This window comes from Drosophila bipectinata, chromosome 2L (genome assembly GCF_030179905.1).
Source record: "Drosophila bipectinata strain 14024-0381.07 chromosome 2L, DbipHiC1v2, whole genome shotgun sequence".
In the NCBI taxonomy this organism is placed as follows: domain Eukaryota; kingdom Metazoa; phylum Arthropoda; class Insecta; order Diptera; family Drosophilidae; genus Drosophila; species Drosophila bipectinata.
The window spans coordinates 22,435,109-22,455,940 of NC_091736.1; the positions used below are offsets into that span (position 1 = coordinate 22,435,109).

Genomic DNA, 20,832 nt, shown 5'->3' on the forward strand with positions numbered 1-20,832 from the left:
AAGACGTTTGTTGCAAACCTTTTGTGAAAGTGGTGTTTAATGCGTTCTCTGATTAGAACTCCAGTTCCGCCGTGGGCTTTCCCATCTGGATGATCTGTGCGGTACATTGTGTAGCCTCTTATAAGAAAGTTGTATTTGCTTGTAAGATGCGTTTCCACCAGTAGCATAACGTCAATATGGTTTTCGGTTAAGAATTGTGATAATTCTAGTTTATGCCGTGAGACACCATTGGCGTTCCACATTGATATTCGTAGCGCCTGCATAGATTATTTAGACTGTTGTGCTACGAGCAGCTGTATCACCATGTTTTGGTTTTGAACAAGCGTTTGCATGGTCGTTTTCATGAATGACATAAGCTCCATCATACTTTGTTGGAGGGTAAGCATCATAGTTCCATTTTGCTGTGTGGCTGTTCTGGGGCCTGTTGAGCGCTTTGAGAGTTAGGCTGAATTGGAATTTCCCTTCCAGATCGTAGAGCATCGGCGTAGGAGAAGCCGTTGGTGGTTTTTAGTGGACCGAATGAGGATATCGCAGCTTTGGCGAAGAAGACGTCTGGCGTAGTTTTTGACGCAATGTACGCATTCTGTGGATTTTGGTTGCGCGTTGCGGTCGCTTGACGCATGCGACTCTTTAACTCCTTATACACCATACATCCTCTATAGTTTGCTGTATGGCTGCCTCCGCGGTTTCCACATTTCTTCACGGTACTGTCCTTGTTTGTAGTGCAGCAAGCGGACTTGTGGGCGTCCCCGCAGGCTACACAGACAGCCCGAAGTGTACAGTAAGACCTTGTGTGTCCATACTCTTGACAGTTAGTGCATTGCACTGGACCGTTGCGTTTATGTGGCTCTTCAATAGTGATTTTCCGATGCAAAAGATATTGCAGGTTGTAGATTGGGTGGACTTCGTTCTTCTTCAGCGACCTGCTTTCTGGCTCGAGCTCGACCTTGAAGAGGGGTTGTGGCTTTTTATCTTTATTTAGAATGTTAATAACATTCTTGGCTGCGAAGCCCTTTTCTTTAAGGGTGGTTTTTATTTCCGCGGCGGTAACATCAGGTTCTATTCCATTTACTAACACTTTTAGGCCCTTACTGCTTCTCAGCTGGTACGTGTAATAGTTTTTCTGTTCAGTGTCCAGATATTCGGACACGATTCGGAAGCGCTCTTCAGTCTTGGTTTGCACCTTTGTTTCATGGATGTTCCCTTTAATAAGCGGAACAACATGAAAGTTGTCACCGTTCCCGATCAACGACGCAATTTTGTTGACCAGGGCACTCGAGCTTTTTTCCCTAATATAGATTAGAGGGGGCTTGGGTTTTTCTTGCGGTGTCTTGGGCTGGTTGGTTTTCCTCAACCTTCGCCAGTAGGGCAAATCTGTTAGTAGTGGATCTGTCTAAATCTTGCGGTCTAAGCTTGCACTTAATTTGGATGTAGCGATCCATTCCAGTCTGTGTGGCCGTGGCCGCTTTGGCACTTTCCGAAGCTGTTGTTTTTGTACTCGCTGTAGTCGTTGACGTCGCGGTACTTTGAGTTGCAGTGGTTGTCGCTGTGATTGCAGAAATTTTAGCCCGGCTAGTTGTTGGTGCGAAATTTGTTTCCGATATTGGAGGGGGGGTTTTACACTGCGAACTCCATGACGAGGGAGTCGGAGTGAGCAGAGCGAATGAGAAAGACCGTGCCCTTTGGGTTTCGGCGGTCAGTAAAGCCGGGTTGCTCTTAATCGCCGATTTTTCCACTTCGGTATCGCGGGTTGAAAAGTAGGAGTAGAAGCCGCTTCTTTGGTTCACTGAACTTCTACGCTCGTTCTTTTGATCGTTGCTCAATGAGCTCATTGCGTGGCACTTACTTTTTTTTTTAACAATGCACTAGTTTTGGTTTAGCACATCACAACTGTTATAAAAAGCTTGTCTGTCGCTTTTAGTAAATTGTAGTTTAGCGTTTTTTCGCTTATATTGGGTTACCCCAGTTTTTTTGATTAGCTGTATTATGGTGCAGTTTTCCCGGAGCTCGGACAAAGCACGTCCGCTCAGTTCGGTAGTTCGTATACCAATCCGAACAGACAAAGCTGACCGCTGATTTATGCCGGGCCTGTCAGAGTTGCTTGAAAATTTGCTCTTGGCTCAAAGTTTTTTATAAATTGGTTAAGAACCCTTAAGAAATGCTTTATATAACGTGGATTGGTGTAATTAAACTTTTAAATTAAAGTTTTTAAGCATTTTAAAATAAAATTCTTAAAACGCTCTGCCAACTATATCCGATATTCGCGATGTATGTATGTATATCCTATATTAATTGCAAGGGTTGGATGGCAGGCAGTAAAGAAGACATCTCCGACCTTATAAGGTCTGATTATATATTTTAAATCAGGATCACCTCCTAAGTTGATATAAGCATGTGCGTCTGTCCGTCTGTCTGTTTTAACGCAAACTAATCTCTCAGTTTTAAAGCTATCGTCTTGAAACTTTGCACACACCCTTCTTTCCTTTGCACGCAGTATATAAGTCGGAACGGCCGGGATCGGCCGACTATATCCTATAGCTGCCATATAACTGATTGATCGGAAATGGTATAACTTTGGTGTTTTTAGAGTTAGAGAGTTCAAATTTGACATGAGAGCTATTTTTGGCAAAATAATACGACATGCCAAATTTCAGTTGGATTTTTGCCTGCGTTGGGCATCTGGAGCGACTAAGGATAGCTGTATCGTCGGCGAACGTTGATGTTGTTAGTTGTGCGCTCGTAGGGATATCCGCAGTATACAAAACATATAGACACGGGCCGAGTGCGCTTCCTTGTGGAACTCCAGCTTCGATGGTGTAGTCGCCCGAAGTAGCTGCGTTGCATCTTACTGAGAATACCCTATTGTAGAGGTATGATTCCAGTAGCTTGTGGGTGTATGTTGGCAAATACGTTTTAATTTTGTGCATGAGTCCGATGAGCCAAACTCGGTCGAAAGCTTGAGATACGTCGAGGAAAATAGCGCTGCAGTATTCTCGCTGTTCGAAGGCTGAGCGTATTTCGGATGTTAATCTGTTCAATTGTTCGATGGTTCCATGGTTTCTTCGAAAGCAAGCTTCCAGATGTGGTATTATGGTTTCTTCGAAAGCAAGCTTCCAGATGTGGTATCCAGATGTGGTTCCATGGTTTCTTCGAAAGCAAGCTTCCAGATGTGGGGGATCTGCGGGGATATCGTACGGATCCACGTTCCAAATCGGATAGTTCTATCACTTATTGTTAAGAGGAGCCCCAAATAAAGGTCTTACTCCAATGAATTTCTTTTTTTTTGTTTTTTTTTTTTTTGTAAAATTCTTATAAGAAAGATACATGAAAATCTTAAATCTATTTAAAACTACTTATCAACGCACTGCACGCAGACCTGCTATGCGACCCTTGCGATAAGCGCACCACTTATGTATTTGTGTAGGCTGCACAGCATCGGTTTTAGACCATACTGTTTGTCTCGTATTTCCATGGGTCCGTTCCCTTAAAACTCTATCTTTAGAAATTTTATATACAATGTTAAGAGGAGCCCCAAAATAAGGTCGTACTCCAATGAATTGTGTTTAGAAACTGATTTTATTTGGTAGTTCCTTTATAAGTAGGATACATGAAAATCTTTAACCTATTTAAAACTACTTATCAACGCACTGCAAGCTGACCTGCTATGCGACCCTTTCTTAAGTGCGACAACGCACCACTTATGTAGTTGTGTTAGGCTACAGGGGAACGGTTTTAAACTATGCTGCTTATCTCGTGTTTACATGGGTCAAATCCCTTGAAACTCAATCTTTGGAATTTGTATTTAGAATGTTTTCAAGAACTAACTTAGTAACTTGAATAGGGGCAAGAATTTTTATACCCTTGCAGAGGGTATTATAATTTTGTCCAAAAGTGTGCAACGCAGTGAAGGAGACGTCTCCGACCCTATAAAGTATATATATTCTTGATCAGGATCACCTCCTGAGTTGATATGAGCATGTCCGTCTGTCCGTCTGTCCGTCTGTCCGTCTGTCTGTCTGTCCGTCTGTCTGTTTCTACGCAAACTAGTCTCTCAGTTTTAAAGCTATCGTCTTGAAACTTTGCACACACCCTTCTTTCCTTTGCACGCAGTATATAAGTCGGAACGGCCCGGATCGGCCGACTATATCCTATAGCTGCCATATAACTGATTGATCGGAAATGGTATAACTTTGGTATTTTTAAAGTTAGAGAGTTCGAATTTGACACAAGAGCTATTTTTGGCAAAACATTACGACATGCCAAATTTCATAAGGATCGGCCGACTATATCCTATAGCTGTCATATAACTGAACGATCGGAAATGACCCAACTTTCGTTTTTTTGAAGATAGAAAGCTGGAATTTAGTACAGACTCTATTTTTGGTCAGTTGATCCAACCTACCAAATTTCATTAGGATCGGCCGACTATATCCTATAGCTGCCATATAACTGAACGATCGGAAATGGTATTTGGTAGAAATATCAACTTTCGTATTTTTGAAGATAGAAGTTTGGGACTTTTTTTAGATTTTGTATTGTAATAAATTGGAGTATATATTCCTATTCCCATAAGGATCGGCCAACTATATCCGATGTTTGCGATATATATCCGGTTTTAACTGCAAGGGTATATAAACTTCGGCTCCGCCCGAAGTTAGCTTTCCTTTCTTGTTTTATTTATTTTTATACCCTTGCAGAGGGTATTATAATTTTGTCCAAAAGTGTGCAACGCACTGAAGGAGACATCTCCGACCCTATAAAGTATATATATTCTTGATCAGGATCACCTCCTGAGTTGATATGAGCATGTCCGTCTGTCCGTCTGTCCGTCTGTCTGTTTCTACGCGAACTAGTCTCTCAGTTTTAAAGCTATCGTCTTGAAACTTTGCACACACCCTTCTTTCCTTTGCACGCAGTATATAAGTCGGAACGGCCGGGATCGGCCGACTATATCCTATAGCTGCCATATAACTGATTGATCGGAAATGGTATAACTTTGGTGCTTTTAGAGTTAGAGAGTTCAAATTTGACATGAAAGCTATTTTTGGCAAAATAATACGACATGCCAAATTTCATAAGGATCGGCCGACTATATCCTATAGCTGCCATATAACTGAACGATCGGAAATGACCCAACTTTCGTTTTTTTGAAGATAGAAAGCTGAAACTTTATTAAGATTCTATTTTTGGCCAGTTGATCCATCCTACCGAATTTCATTAGGATCGGCCGACTATATCCTATAGCTGCCATATAACTGAACGATCGGAAATGGTATTTGGTAGAAATATCACCTTTTGTGTTTTTGAAGATAGAAAGCTGGAACTTGGTACAGATTATATTTTGATCCATCCTACCAAATTTCATAAGGATCGGCCAACTATATCCGATGTTTGCGATATATATCCGGATTTAGCTGCAAGGGTATATAAACTTCGGCTCCGCCCGAAGTTAGCTTTCCTTTCTTGTTTAAGGGGAGGGTAAGGTATTAAATTTTTTTTTTGTCATTTTTTTTTTATTTTTTAAATTGAATGCATAATATCTCAAGAATATTGTGTCAAAATTTCAAGTCAATTAGAGCAAAATTGACGAAGTTATTAGTTATTGACGAAGTTGCTTGCAAACGTTTTACACTGGATTTTGTTTTGTTTAAAACTTTAAAGCGTTATTCCCACAACTCACGTTTTCAAAGTCGGTGCCCCTCATAGCTTCACAACTACTGCACCGATCCTTTTGAAATTTAAAACACTATTTCTGTACATATTTTACGAGGTAACGCTGTCGAGTTTTTTTTTGTTTTTTTTTTTTTATAATTTTGATTTCGCAATGACAAATTAACCGATTTTTTTCCCAAAAAATTGAGTTTTTCACTTCAAAGTCTTCGAAAAAATTAAAAAATTGCAATTTTCAAAAAACCTTTACAGCGTTACCTGTGGCGAACTATTATCTAACGAATGAATTTTCATTTTTTGATTACAAATGATCCAGCACCGAGTTATGAGGGGCACCGCAATTCAACTTTTTTTGGCGACACGTCCGGACAATTGCTACCATTGCCATATTTTTAAATATTGTTTTGTAAAAATTTGATAGAACATTCTTTAAATGTCATACTTTAATATACCGTTGGTTGAATAAATAAATTTTAACTGTGTCGTCAGGAAAAATATCACAAAAACATGGCTTTTTTCGCTTGATTTGACCTTACCCTCCCCTTAAAGATAAAAAAGCTGAGAGACTATTTGAAGCTTTAAAACTGAGAGACTATTTTGCGTAGAAACTGACAGACAGACGGATAGACGGATATGCTCATATCAACTCAGGAGGTGATCCTGATCACGAATAAATAGGGTCGGGGATGTCTCCTTCACTGCGTTGCCCACTTTTGACCAAAAATATTATACCCTCTGCAAGGGTATAAAAATAGAGCTTTGAATAGAGCGATTGCAGTGGGCAAGGGAAAATTTCAAAAATAGAGATAAGACCTCAATTACACCACAAAAAAAAAGAAGATAAAAAAGCAGAGCCGAGCTAGGCTTGACATTGAAATTAAACAAATTATTAATTCGCCACCAACTATACCACAGCATACGCGAAACGGTTAAATTCTATATGCAAAACATGAACATAAAAACTACCAAATAAATAATAATAGGAAAACCAAATTTAGGGAAATCTATATTATATGCATATACATATAAGTATATTCTGATTTCCATTGTGGCGCATTTCCAATGAGTGAACGAGGAAGGCCTATTAAATTCGACATTACAATTTTTATAGTATTGCGCAGTTTTCGTTAAACGAGAAAAAAGGAGTCGAAAAAACGAAAAAAATGAGTACCTGATATAAAATAGTCGTGAAACTCGACTATAGGTGTCCTTTATAATTTTTACTAAATATTTATCCCAACAAAATGTAAATGATTATTTTATTTATTTAATTATAATTATAATAAATTATTTAATTAACAGATGCCCTTCGGGTCTGCATTGGAATGAAAACCACTGCGACTGGCCTACAAATTCAAACTGCTCGGTTCATTCGGACCTAACCACAAAGGCGCCAGTTTTGAACCGTCCTACACCCACTTATGAAAATTTGAAACCTGATCCCACAAAGAGACCGGCGAGCCCCCCAGATTCCAACTCCAACGCCTTATATAAGCCCACAACAGAGGAATCATTTTACAAAGTGGTTTGCTATTTCACTAATTGGGCTTGGTATCGACCTGGGCAAGGAAAATTTGTGCCAGAGGACATTGACACCAACCTGTGCACTCATATCGTCTATGGCTTTATAGTTCTTGACAGCAATACACTGACCGTAAAAACGCATGATTCATGGGCTGACATAGACAACCGATTCTATGAACGCGTTTTAGAACACAAAAAGAACGGAATACGGGTGACGGCAGCCATTGGAGGTTGGAACGATTCATTGGGTAGTAAATATGCACGTTTAGTGCTGAACCCATCATCTCGGAAGCAATTTATTTCAAGCGTCTTAGGCTTTCTTGAAAAATACGGCTTCGATGGCTTAGATTTGGATTGGGAGTACCCAGTATGCTGGCAAGTTGACTGTTCCAAAGGCTCCCCTGCGGAGAAGCAAGGTTTCACAAATTTAGTTATCGAATTATCGAATGCCTTTAAGCCCAAAAACCTTCTTCTCTCTGCTGCAGTTTCGCCAAGTAAGTTGGTGATCGATACAGGTTACGATATTCCACAGCTGTCCCGGTATTTTGATTGGATTGCTGTTATGACTTACGATTTCCATGGACACTGGGACATGCAAACGGGTCACGTAGCACCACTTTACTATTCTGAAACGGACATTAACCCATACTTCAACAGTAATTTTAGCATCCATTACTGGCTTAATCAAGGCGCACCTGCATCCAAGTTGGTTATGGGTATGCCGTTTTACGGTCAGTCCTTTTCTCTGGAAAACCAACAACAAAGGTCGTTAAATGACAAAACTATAGGACCCGGAAAAGCAGGTACCTACACACGCGCTGGTGGATTCTTAGCCTACTACGAAATATGCGACAATATCAACAAAGGGGGATGGAAGGTGGTTAGAGATCCCTATGGTCGTATTGGTCCCTATGCCTACAGTGGCAACCAGTGGGTATCCTACGACGATGTAACGGACATTCGCAGAAAAGCACAGTACGTAAAAAATATGAAACTGGGTGGGGGCATGATTTGGGCCCTTGATTTGGACGACTTTCATGGCCGCTGTGGATGCGGAAAACACCCATTGCTAAGGACTCTCAATCAGGAACTAAGGGACATACCCGGTCAGCGAACCAACGATTGTACTTAAATATAGAACGTAACTACAGGAAACTAGGTCATAAGTAAATATTCCCCTTAAATAAACTAATTTTACTTTAAAATTTTTTAAATAAAAAAATGGATTAAAATATCTAATAAATAATAAAAATTTTTTTTTTTCTTTTACATTATATATTTTTTAGCCAATTCCAAGCCAACAAGGCCATTTTTTATTATACCCTTGCAGGGGGTATTATAATTTTGTTGAAAAGTGTGCAACGTAGTGCTTTTTGATTTATAGGTGTAGATTAGCCATTCAAACAGTTTGGCATCAAAACATTTTCCAAAAAAATTAACGGACTTGCGCTACAACCAGATATCTGTTTTGGGGGCGGGAGGGGGCGTTGCAAAATGTTGACATAAACTTGATCTGCGGGGATATCGTACGGATCCACGTTCCAAATCGGATAGTTCTATCACTTATTGTTAAGAGGAGCCCCAAATAAAGGTCTTACTCCAATGAATTTCTTTTTTTTTGTTTTTTTTTTTTTTGTAAAATTCTTATAAGAAAGATACATGAAAATCTTAAATCTATTTAAAACTACTTATCAACGCACTGCACGCAGACCTGCTATGCGACCCTTGCGATAAGCGCACCACTTATGTATTTGTGTAGGCTGCACAGCATCGGTTTTAGACCATACTGTTTGTCTCGTATTTCCATGGGTCCGTTCCCTTAAAACTCTATCTTTAGAAATTTTATATACAATGTTAAGAGGAGCCCCAAAATAAGGTCGTACTCCAATGAATTGTGTTTAGAAACTGATTTTATTTGGTAGTTCCTTTATAAGTAGGATACATGAAAATCTTTAACCTATTTAAAACTACTTATCAACGCACTGCAAGCTGACCTGCTATGCGACCCTTTCTTAAGTGCGACAACGCACCACTTATGTAGTTGTGTTAGGCTACAGGGGAACGGTTTTAAACTATGCTGCTTATCTCGTGTTTACATGGGTCCAATCCCTTGAAACTCAATCTTTGGAATTTGTATTTAGAATGTTTTCAAGAACTAACTTAGTAACTTGAATAGGGGCAAGAATTTTTATACCCTTGCAGAGGGTATTATAATTTTGTCCAAAAGTGTGCAACGCAGTGAAGGAGACATCTCCGACCCTATAAAGTATATATATTCTTGATCAGGATCACCTCCTGAGTTGATATGAGCATGTCCGTCTGTCCGTCTGTCCGTCTGTCTGTCTGTCCGTCTGTCTGTTTCTACGCAAACTAGTCTCTCAGTTTTAAAGCTATCGTCTTGAAACTTTGCACACACCCTTCTTTCCTTTGCACGCAGTATATAAGTCGGAACGGCCCGGATCGGCCAACTATATCCTATAGCTGCCATATAACTGATTGATCGGAAATGGTATAACTTTGGTATTTTTAAAGTTAGAGAGTTCGAATTTGACACAAGAGCTATTTTTGGCAAAACATTACGACATGCCAAATTTCATAAGGATCGGCCGACTATATCCTATAGCTGTCATATAACTGAACGATCGGAAATGACCCAACTTTCGTTTTTTTGAAGATAGAAAGCTGGAATTTAGTACAGACTCTATTTTTGGTCAGTTGATCCAACCTACCAAATTTCATTAGGATCGGCCGACTATATCCTATAGCTGCCATATAACTGAACGATCGGAAATGGTATTTGGTAGAAATATCAACTTTCGTATTTTTGAAGATAGAAGTTTGGGACTTTTTTTAGATTTTGTATTGTAACAAATTGGAGTATATATTCCTATTCCCATAAGGATCGGCCAACTATATCCGATGTTTGCGATATATATCCGGTTTTAACTGCAAGGGTATATAAACTTCGGCTCCGCCCGAAGTTAGCTTTCCTTTCTTGTTTTATTTATTTTTATACCCTTGCAGAGGGTATTATAATTTTGTCCAAAAGTGTGCAACGCACTGAAGGAGACATCTCCGACCCTATAAAGTATATATATTCTTGATCAGGATCACCTCCTGAGTTGATATGAGCATGTCCGTCTGTCCGTCTGTCCGTCTGTCTGTTTCTACGCGAACTAGTCTCTCAGTTTTAAAGCTATCGTCTTGAAACTTTGCACACACCCTTCTTTCCTTTGCACGCAGTATATAAGTCGGAACGGCCGGGATCGGCCGACTATATCCTATAGCTGCCATATAACTGATTGATCGGAAATGGTATAACTTTGGTGTTTTTAGAGTTAGAGAGTTCAAATTTGACATGAGAGCTATTTTTGGCAAAATATTACGACATGCCAAATTTCATAAGGATCGGCCGACTATATCCTATAGCTGCCATATAACTGAACGATCGGAAATGACCCAACTTTCGTGTTTTTAAAGATAGAAAGCTGGAACTTGGTACAGATTATATTTTTGGTCAGTTATTCCGACCTACAAAATTTCATTAGGATCGGCCGACTATATCCTATAGCTGCCATATAACTGAACGATCGGAAATGACCCAACTTTCGTGTTTTTGAAGATAGAAAACTGGAACTTGGTACACATTCTATTTTTAGTCAGTTAATCCGATGTACCAAATTTCATAACGATCGGTTGACTATATCTTATAGCTGACATATAACTGTACGATCGGAAATGGTTTTTGGTAGAAATATGAACTTTCATATTTTTGAAGATAGAAGCTTGGCACTTTTTTTTAGATTTTTTATTGTAATTAATTGGTTTTATTATGATGTAATCATAAGGATCGGCCAACTATATCCGATGTTTGCGATATATATCCGGTTTTAGCTGCAAGGGTATATCAACTTCGGCTCCGCCCGAAGTTAGCTTTGCTTTCTTGTTTTTTTTTATATTAAGTTACTTCCTGTAGTGGAAGAATTATTTGGCCTCTCCGTTTAAACGGGTTAACGCCACAGCCAATGTATGAAATCTTATTTCAGGAGATCTAAAAATTGCGCTTGCATTAAAGACAATAATTTTTATAAATTAATTTTGGCTTGCTTTAAGAACGACGTTATCGATATGTAGTTGTCGATTGGTTCATTTGCAAAGAAGCGATAAATATCATTATATTTTAAAAGTGTTGGAAAATGGCGGCGAATGCTTAAGTATTTTGAACAATTTAAAATAAGATGTGAAATATTTTCCACTGCATCGCATGTGTCGCAAAAAGCATTGTCAAAAACATTCATTTTTGATAAAGTGTACTTATCGAACGCATGTCCGCTTAGGATTCTATTTAATCGTTTTGTGTCTTAACGGCCGAAAATATCCGTTTTATAGAACCAGGGTTTCTTGGTGATGAAAGTCCTAAAGTTGGAATAGCCTCTATTACGTTCCATAGAGAAAACGTTATAGTCTCTTTCCCAATCATTTTTAATATAATGAAATATATAGTTGATCGCATCACTCAATGTCCATCTAACATATTTGAAGGAGCTGTGTATAGAAGCGTTTTTTGCTGCTCTATCAGCAATTTCGTTTTCCCAAATATTCGCATGGCTGGGTATGTGGTGAACTACAACCTTTGAAAGCATGGGACAATTTTCGATTTTGGAGAATATTTCCTGGGCTATATAAGTGGTGGAGCCGTTATTTTGTAGAGTTTGTATAGCACCAAGGCTATCCGTCAGTATGGCTATCTTCGGAAAGCAGTTGGAAATTGCAAAATCAATGGCTTTTTCCAAGGCTAAAAGTTCAGCGGTCATAGACGACAGCTTTTTGTTAGTAAAGAAACTATCAACAGTATTTGACTTTGAATGAACAAATGCATAACCTGTAAAATTTTCTGAGACTGAACCGTCCGTGTAAAAAATTTCCATGTGTAAGTTATTAAAAGAATTCAATTTTTCGTTCAACAAAGTAAAAACAATGACTTCATTAGCTTGCTTTTTGTTAACGCAGGCACCTTTAAAAAAATTTGTGTCTAGGGATAATTTGTGAGGGAAAGTAAAAATAGGGTTGATGGGAGCAATATGATTAAAAAGGTTTATATATTTAGGCGTACTCAAACCGAGATCTTATAAAAGCTTTATAAAAAAAAACGATTTACTTGGATGAACTCCGAAGTGGCAACCACTTAGCATTTGTAGAAACATATTTGTTTAATTTGATTTTGAAATAATTTTTTTTAACATGTGGTACAGACGAGTTGTTAGAACTTATGATTCTACCCAAATAGTTGACACTATTTACATTATTTAAGGTGATGTTATTACACTGTACGTTAAGAGGTCTTCTCCTATGGTTAAAGTGTATAGTGGCTGATTTATTTGCATTAAATGAAAGATTCATTAAATTGCATATTTCCATAAAAAGATTCACTTTATGCTCTAATTTAGATTATGCCAACGAAAAAACCATGTCATAGCATCGTCCGCGTACTGGAAAAGAGTACTGTCATGATTGTTGCTTATGAAGCTCAAGAGTGTAAAGATTAAATAGAATTGGGTTAAGACAGCTTCCCTGACTAACCTCTTTGTCGACTGTAACCACTGCCTTACCCAAAGTTAAAATTCTTTTATTAAGGAAATTGATAATGAATTTAATATGGGAGTGGTTAAAATCTAAATTAACTAATTTTTTACCTAGGATAGGAATTTTGACCGCGTCAAAAGCTTTGTTTAAATCAAGAACTGCAGCTGTAACATGGAAGCCACGATCTTTTAAATTAGCTATAGTGTTGATCACATCATTGATACATTGCGATGTTGAATGGTTTTTCCTAAAAGCATAGGACTTTGGAGGGAGAATTTCGTGTCTATTAATGTGATTCTCCATACTCGATTTAATTAAGCCCTCTAAACATTTGAAAATTACACTTAGAAGGCAAATAGGTCTATTGTTAGTAATTATAGAAGAGTCAAGGTTTTTCTTTGGCACATGAATAACTTTTATTCTACGCCAATTATTTGGAATATTACCTAGGTCTAAAGTAGAATTAAGCAAGGAAACAAGGTTTTCTAATTGCACAGTAGGTAAAGCTAGGAGCATTCTATATGATATCTTATCGAGTCCCTTAGCAGAATCAGGGTTACGGGGTTTGAGAAAGGCAAGAAGTTCATGATATGTGAAGTTTGAGATAGAATTTGTGCAAAGTAAGCCGTCAGGGAAAATAACATCAGAACAAGTATCAGTGTTGGGAGCTGTGGCTATTTGACTAAGAAAAGCTTGGTGGTCCGAGTCAGAAAATGAACTTTTGGAAGGTTTTATTTGTTCATAAAGTTTAAGGGAATGAATTTTTCCCCACATATCTTTCATTGAGGTAGGGTCAGATAAATCATCTAAAAGCCTGTTTAGGTTATTCTTTCTCATTTTATAAAAGTAATTATTAAGTTTAATATTACTGTTAATATAGGCAATAGCATCTGTGAAAAGCTTGGATTTAAAATATTTTTGTCTGCACGCGTTTCTTAGCCTAAACAGTTTTTCACAAACCTCATCCCAATAATTTTTAGGAACGTATCTATTATTCCCATTTAATTTTATCGTATTATCGGCGTGAATGTTTTGAGAAGAAGTAAAAAGGGTGTCTAGAGAAGTAATATGAACATTTGAGAAATCTTTAATAATTTTTGGGTGATTATATTTATAAGAGTTGAAAGAAGCCGAAACATTTTCCACTTCAATTAAAACCGGAAAGTGATTGCTATTCGAAATTTTAGAATTAACTGAAGCCCATTTAAATCTAAGATGATTATTATTTGTGAAAGTGACATCCAGGGTAGAGAAATAGGACGGATTAGGTGAGTAGGTTGGATCGCCATTGTTAATGCAGAAAAATCCTGAATTTAAAAGAGCGTTTTCCAAGATGACTCCTCTGGCATCAAGCGTGTTGTTTCCCCAAATACTAGATTTGGCATTAAAATCGCCACCTATAATAGCAGTACCGTTAAGTTCAGACGCAATAGAAAATAAATCGTTGCAACCTTGTTCAAAAGAATTATGGTAGTGTTAGGATTGGGTGCGGCATAGATACTAAAAATGTTTATATTGTTTTTAGATTCGTTGTACAGACACCAACTGCTTCAATATTAATGTCACATTTAATTTTCCTAAAACGTATATGTTTTTTTTAAATAAATTCCAACGCCTCCATACCCGCACGGCACGGCACGAGGTTTACACACAAAATTATAATTAGCTAGGCTACACATAGAATTGTTTGGAATCCAGATTTCTGACAAAATGGCTATGTCTATATTATTATTAACTAAAAATAGTTCTAACAAATGTTTATTGTTATTAGCAGTTAAGCTCTGAATATTGTATTGGAAGATTTTAAGAGTCATTTTTATTTATTTTTTTTTTTTAAGAAAAGTATATAGACAAGCAACGTTAAAGAACTATTGTAACGATTGGTTAATTTTAATAAAATCAATTTTTGAATTTGTAACAGAAATACGATCTTTTAAATTAACTAAAAAGTTTCTTGATTTAGCAACTAATATCGAATTTTCGTTGACTAAAAAAGAGGAAATGTCTAGGGCTAGTTGGTTTAAACTATTTCCTGCAGCTTCTAGAGCTGGGTTGTTACAATTATAAATTTCAACTTGTTGAGCAGAAAAAGGTTCTTTAGATTGGGTATTAATGAATTTTTCGTTGAGATGTTTTTTAAGTGCAGCTTTCCAGCTGATCATTGCAATGATGCATTGTGTCGTTGGCATTGTTTTCCTAATTTTTTTTTGTTAGGAGAGATCTTAACAACTTTGTTAAAAGGGTTATTTTCAAATACATGTTGCGTGGCTAATTTGGTGTTATTTTGTAAAATTGGTGTAGTAGATTTCCTTTGCCATGATGGCTGTGGGAAAAGAGTTTTGTCGTTAGTATCAACTTCATCTAAAATTTAAAACAGAGAGGGATATTTAATTTTCGCTTCTGATTTTGCAGTGGCGGATTTAAGGAAAAAGGCCCAGTGGGCAAAATTTTTTCTGAGCCCCCCTGTCACCCCCTGTCACGTTTAATATCGACGCCGTAATAGGGAAAAAATTACTACTGAAAATAAAATTTCATTAGCTGCCGCAGCAGACTTAAACTCAGCTTTGCAGCGTCCAAAGCCAATCTTACTGACGGATATTATGTCTTTGATTTTGAGTTTCCGAAGTGTAGCATTCAACTCTAGCGGATTAATTGGGACTCTGTTCTGTCGGCTCTCTAAGCCAGCATCTCCGATTTTGTCAATATAGACCACAAAGGGCCCTTTGTGAGAAATGTCATACAAAATTTCATTTTTATCCAATTGAAAATTTTCTTCTAAGCAAAAATTTTCTAACTTTCTTTTCTTTTCTTCTTTTTGACTTTGATTAGTTGAATTATTCCCATCGTCTCCAGTCAAATCCTCCGTATCCGAAATATCTACTTCATCACTTACTTGCACATCGTCTTTATTGTAACAAATTCTTTTTGGTCTCTTGAAAGTGGCCTTCTCCGAGGAAGGGATGGGACCCTTGGCCTCGTGGGCCATTCTTGTTTTAATTATCCCCGTAACAAACAATAAAAGCAAATATTTTTAACAGAAAAAATAATTTACAATTTTCAAAATTTTTTTTTTTTTATTTTGTAAAAATGAACTTTTTTTTCCGGTTTTTTTTAGGAAGTACCGTTCCGAATCAAAGTAAAAGGAATACTGAAGAATTTTTTTATGTTTCGTTTTATTTTTCTCCTAATCTATTACAGCTCCGAGAGCATGTGCTTTGCTGAGTTTTGAAGAATAAAACAAAGGCTAACTTTGGAAATAAGAGAGAGGTCCCAAGATTTTCCCGTTATAATTTTTTTCCGGTTTTTCCTGGAACCATTCCTAGAAAGCTGTACATTTTTGCATGAACTTGAATAGGGAAAGACGTGATTTCTTCATTCTGAGCCAAATTCCATGTGATAAAGTTTATTATTTGTCAACTTACACACCTTTTAAATAGGATAGGATGGGCCGCGGCAAAGCTCTAACTGCTGTTGAAAAAAGTATAATAAGTATAAGGAATGTAATCTTACATACAGAAAATTTGCTGAAAAAATACGAAAAAGCAAAAATGTTATTTGCAATTTCCTTAAAAACCCTGCAAATTATGGGAATAACATGAAAGGATGCACCCAAAAAGTCCTTTTATCTATTGTTCGAGAATTGTTCGAGAAGCGTCAAACTCACACTGTGCGGCTTCGAAAGTTCATTAAAAACTAAATTTAAATGCAAGTGTGGATACAGTACGGAGATACAAGCTACAAGGCAAGCTAATCATCTGAAAAGATTAAAACTAAAAAAAAACCTCCGTTAAATAACCAAAGAATTCTTGCATCTATGCACGTTATCATATGACTTGGCAGAAGGAATGGCATACTGTTGTGTTTTTAGACGAAAAGCGTTTTAACTTGGATGGACCTGATGGTTTCTCATATTTTTTTGTGATATACGAAAAGAAAAACACTTTATGTCAAGGTGTAATGGTATGGGATGCTTTAACATACTATGAGACATGCAAGCTGCAGATTGTGTCTTATTAAATGAACGCAACGCATTACAAAGGCGTACTCGAGGAAGCGTTTTCTGAGGCAAAAAACATCTTTGGATCATTATCGTGGACTTTCCAACAGGATAATGCCCCAATCCACACAGCACGAGTGGTAAAAGCTTGGATTCGGCAGCAAAACATGGATCTTATGGAGCCCCCATATTCTCAAGATCTCAATGTAATTTAGAATGTGTGGGGATGGATGACAAAAAAAATTATATGAATCTGGGAGACAATACAAACACATACAAGCATTAACGGATGCCATCAACACAGCCTGAAGTCAAATATCATTAGATTAAATAAAGGCACTATATGACTCTATTCCTAATAGAATTTATGAGGTTATATCCAACAATGGTAGCCCCACACATTATTAAAATAGTTTAATTTGACAAATTTTTATTAAATAAGCCTTAAAATTAATAAAATGTTGTATATTATTCCTTAAACCCCAATTTTTAGTTCCTGTCCCTATTCAAGTGCATGCAAAAATGTACAGCTTTCTAGGAATGGTTAAAGCAAATACGAAAAAAAAATTATAATGGTAAATGGTTGGGACCTCTCTTTTATTTCCATAGTTAGCCTATGTTCTCTTCTTCAGAAATCAAAAAGGCATATGCCAATAGCCCTAGTAGATTAATAGAAATATAAAACGAAACATAAAAAAATTCTTGTCCCTATTCAAGTGCACGGAGCAAGACCTATCAAAGATTATAAAGTACATAGATGGGACATCTCGTACAAAGAAAATTTTACTATGGCGGGTTCCAGCGCTGGAACAAGTTCAAACCAGGCTAAAATCAACTTAACATCGTCTCAGTTCGTAATGGAACCCGCTGTTAAAATGTCTATAAGTGCGGGTTCTAGGTCATTTTGGCAGGCTGCTCTGAAAAACATTTGAAAGCGGGTTCCACGACAAACGGCTGGCAAATGAGAGGAAAGAGAGAATTCTATTTTTAGATCGTAACATCTTTGGAACGATGAAAGTTTGAAACGTTAAAATCGAACTAATGTGAGAGCAAAGAAATCAGATATATCTTTAACTATCCTTCCTCTTCAGCTCTGTTTTTGGTATGGATTTTCGTGCTTCCTTTAACACCAATTTTAAGTATAAAGTATTAAATCAACTTCGAGGGTATCCTAGATGGATAGTGCGCGCTCCTTATTCTTGGGGTCCTGGGTTCGATTTCATTAGCGGGGCGATTGTTTTAATTTTTGGAAAGTTGTAGTTTTATGATTCTATGATTCTTTTTATATTTACTTTTATTTTTTTATTAATTTTTTTGTATTAATTTTCATTTTTACGTTATTATCATTATTTTTAATTGCATTTTATTACGATTGTTGTAAAAATAAGTGACGGACGTGTCGGATGACAAAATGCCGGAAGGACTCCCATGAAATTTTTTTTAGCATTTTAGTAGCGGGACATAATGAAAAATTAAACAATTTTAAAATTGTAAAATTAAAGAAAAATATTACAATAAAAGAAAAATAAAAAAATAACAATTATAAAAGAAAGAAAAAGTTCAAAGTCCTTACGAGGATTTGAACACAGAAAAATTATACATAGAGTAACTACTCCATGCATTACGCTACCACCCTGTCTCAATCTGTAGCGATTAAAAATACTGGTTGTTCTACTAACTACCGCATCGGCGCATTGAAAACAGAAACGTGAAATTGAAATTTGGAAGCAAAAACATTTTTACGCCGTCGTGCGAGCAGTCACACATACACACATAGGTTCATATTTTTGTTGACGGATACATGTAAAGAGTTCTAAAAATAGAATCGTATGCATGTGCGTTCCCCCCTCACCAACAAGCTCCACGAAAAAAGTTGGCCGTTTTGGGTCCTGATGTCCCATCTATGTACTTTATAATCTTTGGACCTATTTATTTGGGTCTCCTCTTAACAATTATTATAACCGATAATCGTAGAGCAAAAGTTTATATTGTTATGCCCCTTTTTTTTAGATGTATGTAACATAACTCTATGTATGTATGTAACATAGGGAAGAAATCATCTTCGACACCATAAGCATCAACAGCCGAGTCGATATAGCCATGACCGTCTGTCCGTAGACAAGCAACATTCCCTTAAACTCTACGAGTAACGGGTATAAAAATAAAATTTATTGAATGAGTTTCAAATTTATTTTTACCCCTTTATCATGGATCCAATTTTATTTGGATTGCATTTTAATCATTTATAAAGGGGGTTTTTTCAACGCTAAACTTTTCGAAATGGAAAAAAGGTCTGAGGGAAACATGGGAAAGTTAAGAAATTTTGATTAGAAAATTGCAGGGACTGCAAATAAGACTTATGAGTTCAAAAAAATTGAACGACAAAAAAGCCTTTGTGGGGAGTGGGAAAAGGACACATATACCATTTTTTAACGGTGAATCCAGAAACACAATAAACTTTTATTTCAATTTCTATTGCTAAAATTGAAATATAACTCTTATTTTCAACTTTTATAATAATAATTAAGAATAAGAATTATTTTTCAATTTTTATAAAAAAAAATAAAAATAAAAATTTTAATTCAATTTTTATTAAAAAAATTGAAAATAAGTGTTACAATTAAATTTTTATTATAAAAATTGAAAATAAAAATTGAATGCGAATAACTTCTGAACCGAGTGGACTATTAAAAAACCGCTTACATTTTTTATGATCTGTGGCGCAGTACCTTTCAATTAATGTGTCCTTAAAGGACATAATCAAGGATTCCTTAATAATTCCATAAATAACAGTGTTCATTACAAAAGGAAGACTCGATTATGTGAATTATGTGAAGAAAAATTTTTTAATAATGGCATTTGCAATGACAATGTTACTCTTTATTAAAAAAACAGGTCTTAAAAATGTTTTAATCATGGAATCCTCAATTATTCAATTTATTTAGTTAAAATTGAATCATAATTTTTATTTTTATTTTTTTTATAAAAATTGAAGAATAATTCTTATTCTTAATTATTATTATAAAAATTGAAAATAAGAGTTATATTTCAATTTTTGTCATAAAAATCAACAAATAATTTTTATTTTATAATTTTTATTTTAAAAATTATAACAATGACGGTCCCTGGAAAATTGGAAAATGTTAAGGTTTGGAGCTTCACATTTCACTCAATTACCCGGGGTTGTAGCACCCCTAATAGTATAAAAACAACATTTCTGAAAACAAGCAATAAATATATCGGCTTGCACTAACAAACAGATTTAACTAAAATGCCCTAAAGGGCTTACATAATTTTCCATTTCCCTCTCTGAGCATGTATTTAATATTCATTTTTTTAAACTATTTTGAAGTATTACAAAGAAGTGTTACAAAGTAGATCCAATTGTATTCATATCCTACAGATCCCCCAGATCCAGATCCTACAAATTCCAGTAAACTACATACGAAGTTCGGCTAATAAGGAAACTGGGACTACCGATGATGAGTATGGGACAATGCTAAGAAGACAAACATCTAGAAGAAATAATTCTTTCATTGAAAAATGAAAACAGTTTTCCTAATTTATTCTATAGTCGAATCCCGATAATTCGTACCCTGCTAAATGAAGAATCGCGATAATTCGTAAAAAATTCTGACCCCTTGAAAAAAACTCGTTTATTCCTTACATTAAATTATTCCATACGTTAATTCCATACATTTTGGTCCCCTCGTTAATTCATAGTATTTGGCGCAACGCAAAGAATATTTAACCTCTTATAAATCGTAATGCGATGCAAAATTTTTTGTAGTTAAAGCACCGTTAGATTTTTCAGACAGCTATGCCGCCTTTATGTCGCTATGCATCATGTGTTTCTCTCACTGTGTTTCTCTCACTGTTTTCGTTTAGTTTGCTGTTACCAATTATTATTACCAAAAATTACCAATTATTTTAAAGCTTGAATTTTTGTTTTTTATAATTTAATGTTTTTGCTTAATTGTTTAATTTTTTATTATTACAATTTAATGTTATAGTTTAATTTTTCCCTCATTTGAAAAATGTACATACTTATAATGTTT

At 36.2% G+C, this 20,832-nt stretch overlaps 1 protein-coding gene across 3 annotated transcripts in view; it reads left to right on the forward strand.

Moving 5' to 3' along the window:
* Cht10 (Chitinase 10) overlaps positions 1-8,392 on the forward strand; it is a 45,248-nt gene extending 36,856 nt beyond the window's left edge. For all 3 annotated transcript variants that reach the window (XM_017233784.3, XM_070276766.1, XM_070276765.1), the window contains exon 8: positions 6,973-8,392. In XM_017233784.3, coding sequence (XP_017089273.2) covers positions 6,973-8,326 — 1,354 coding nt within the window. In that variant the 3' untranslated portion in view covers positions 8,327-8,392. The remainder of the gene's footprint in view (positions 1-6,972) is intronic.
* Positions 8,393-20,832: the final 12,440 nt, after the last annotated feature.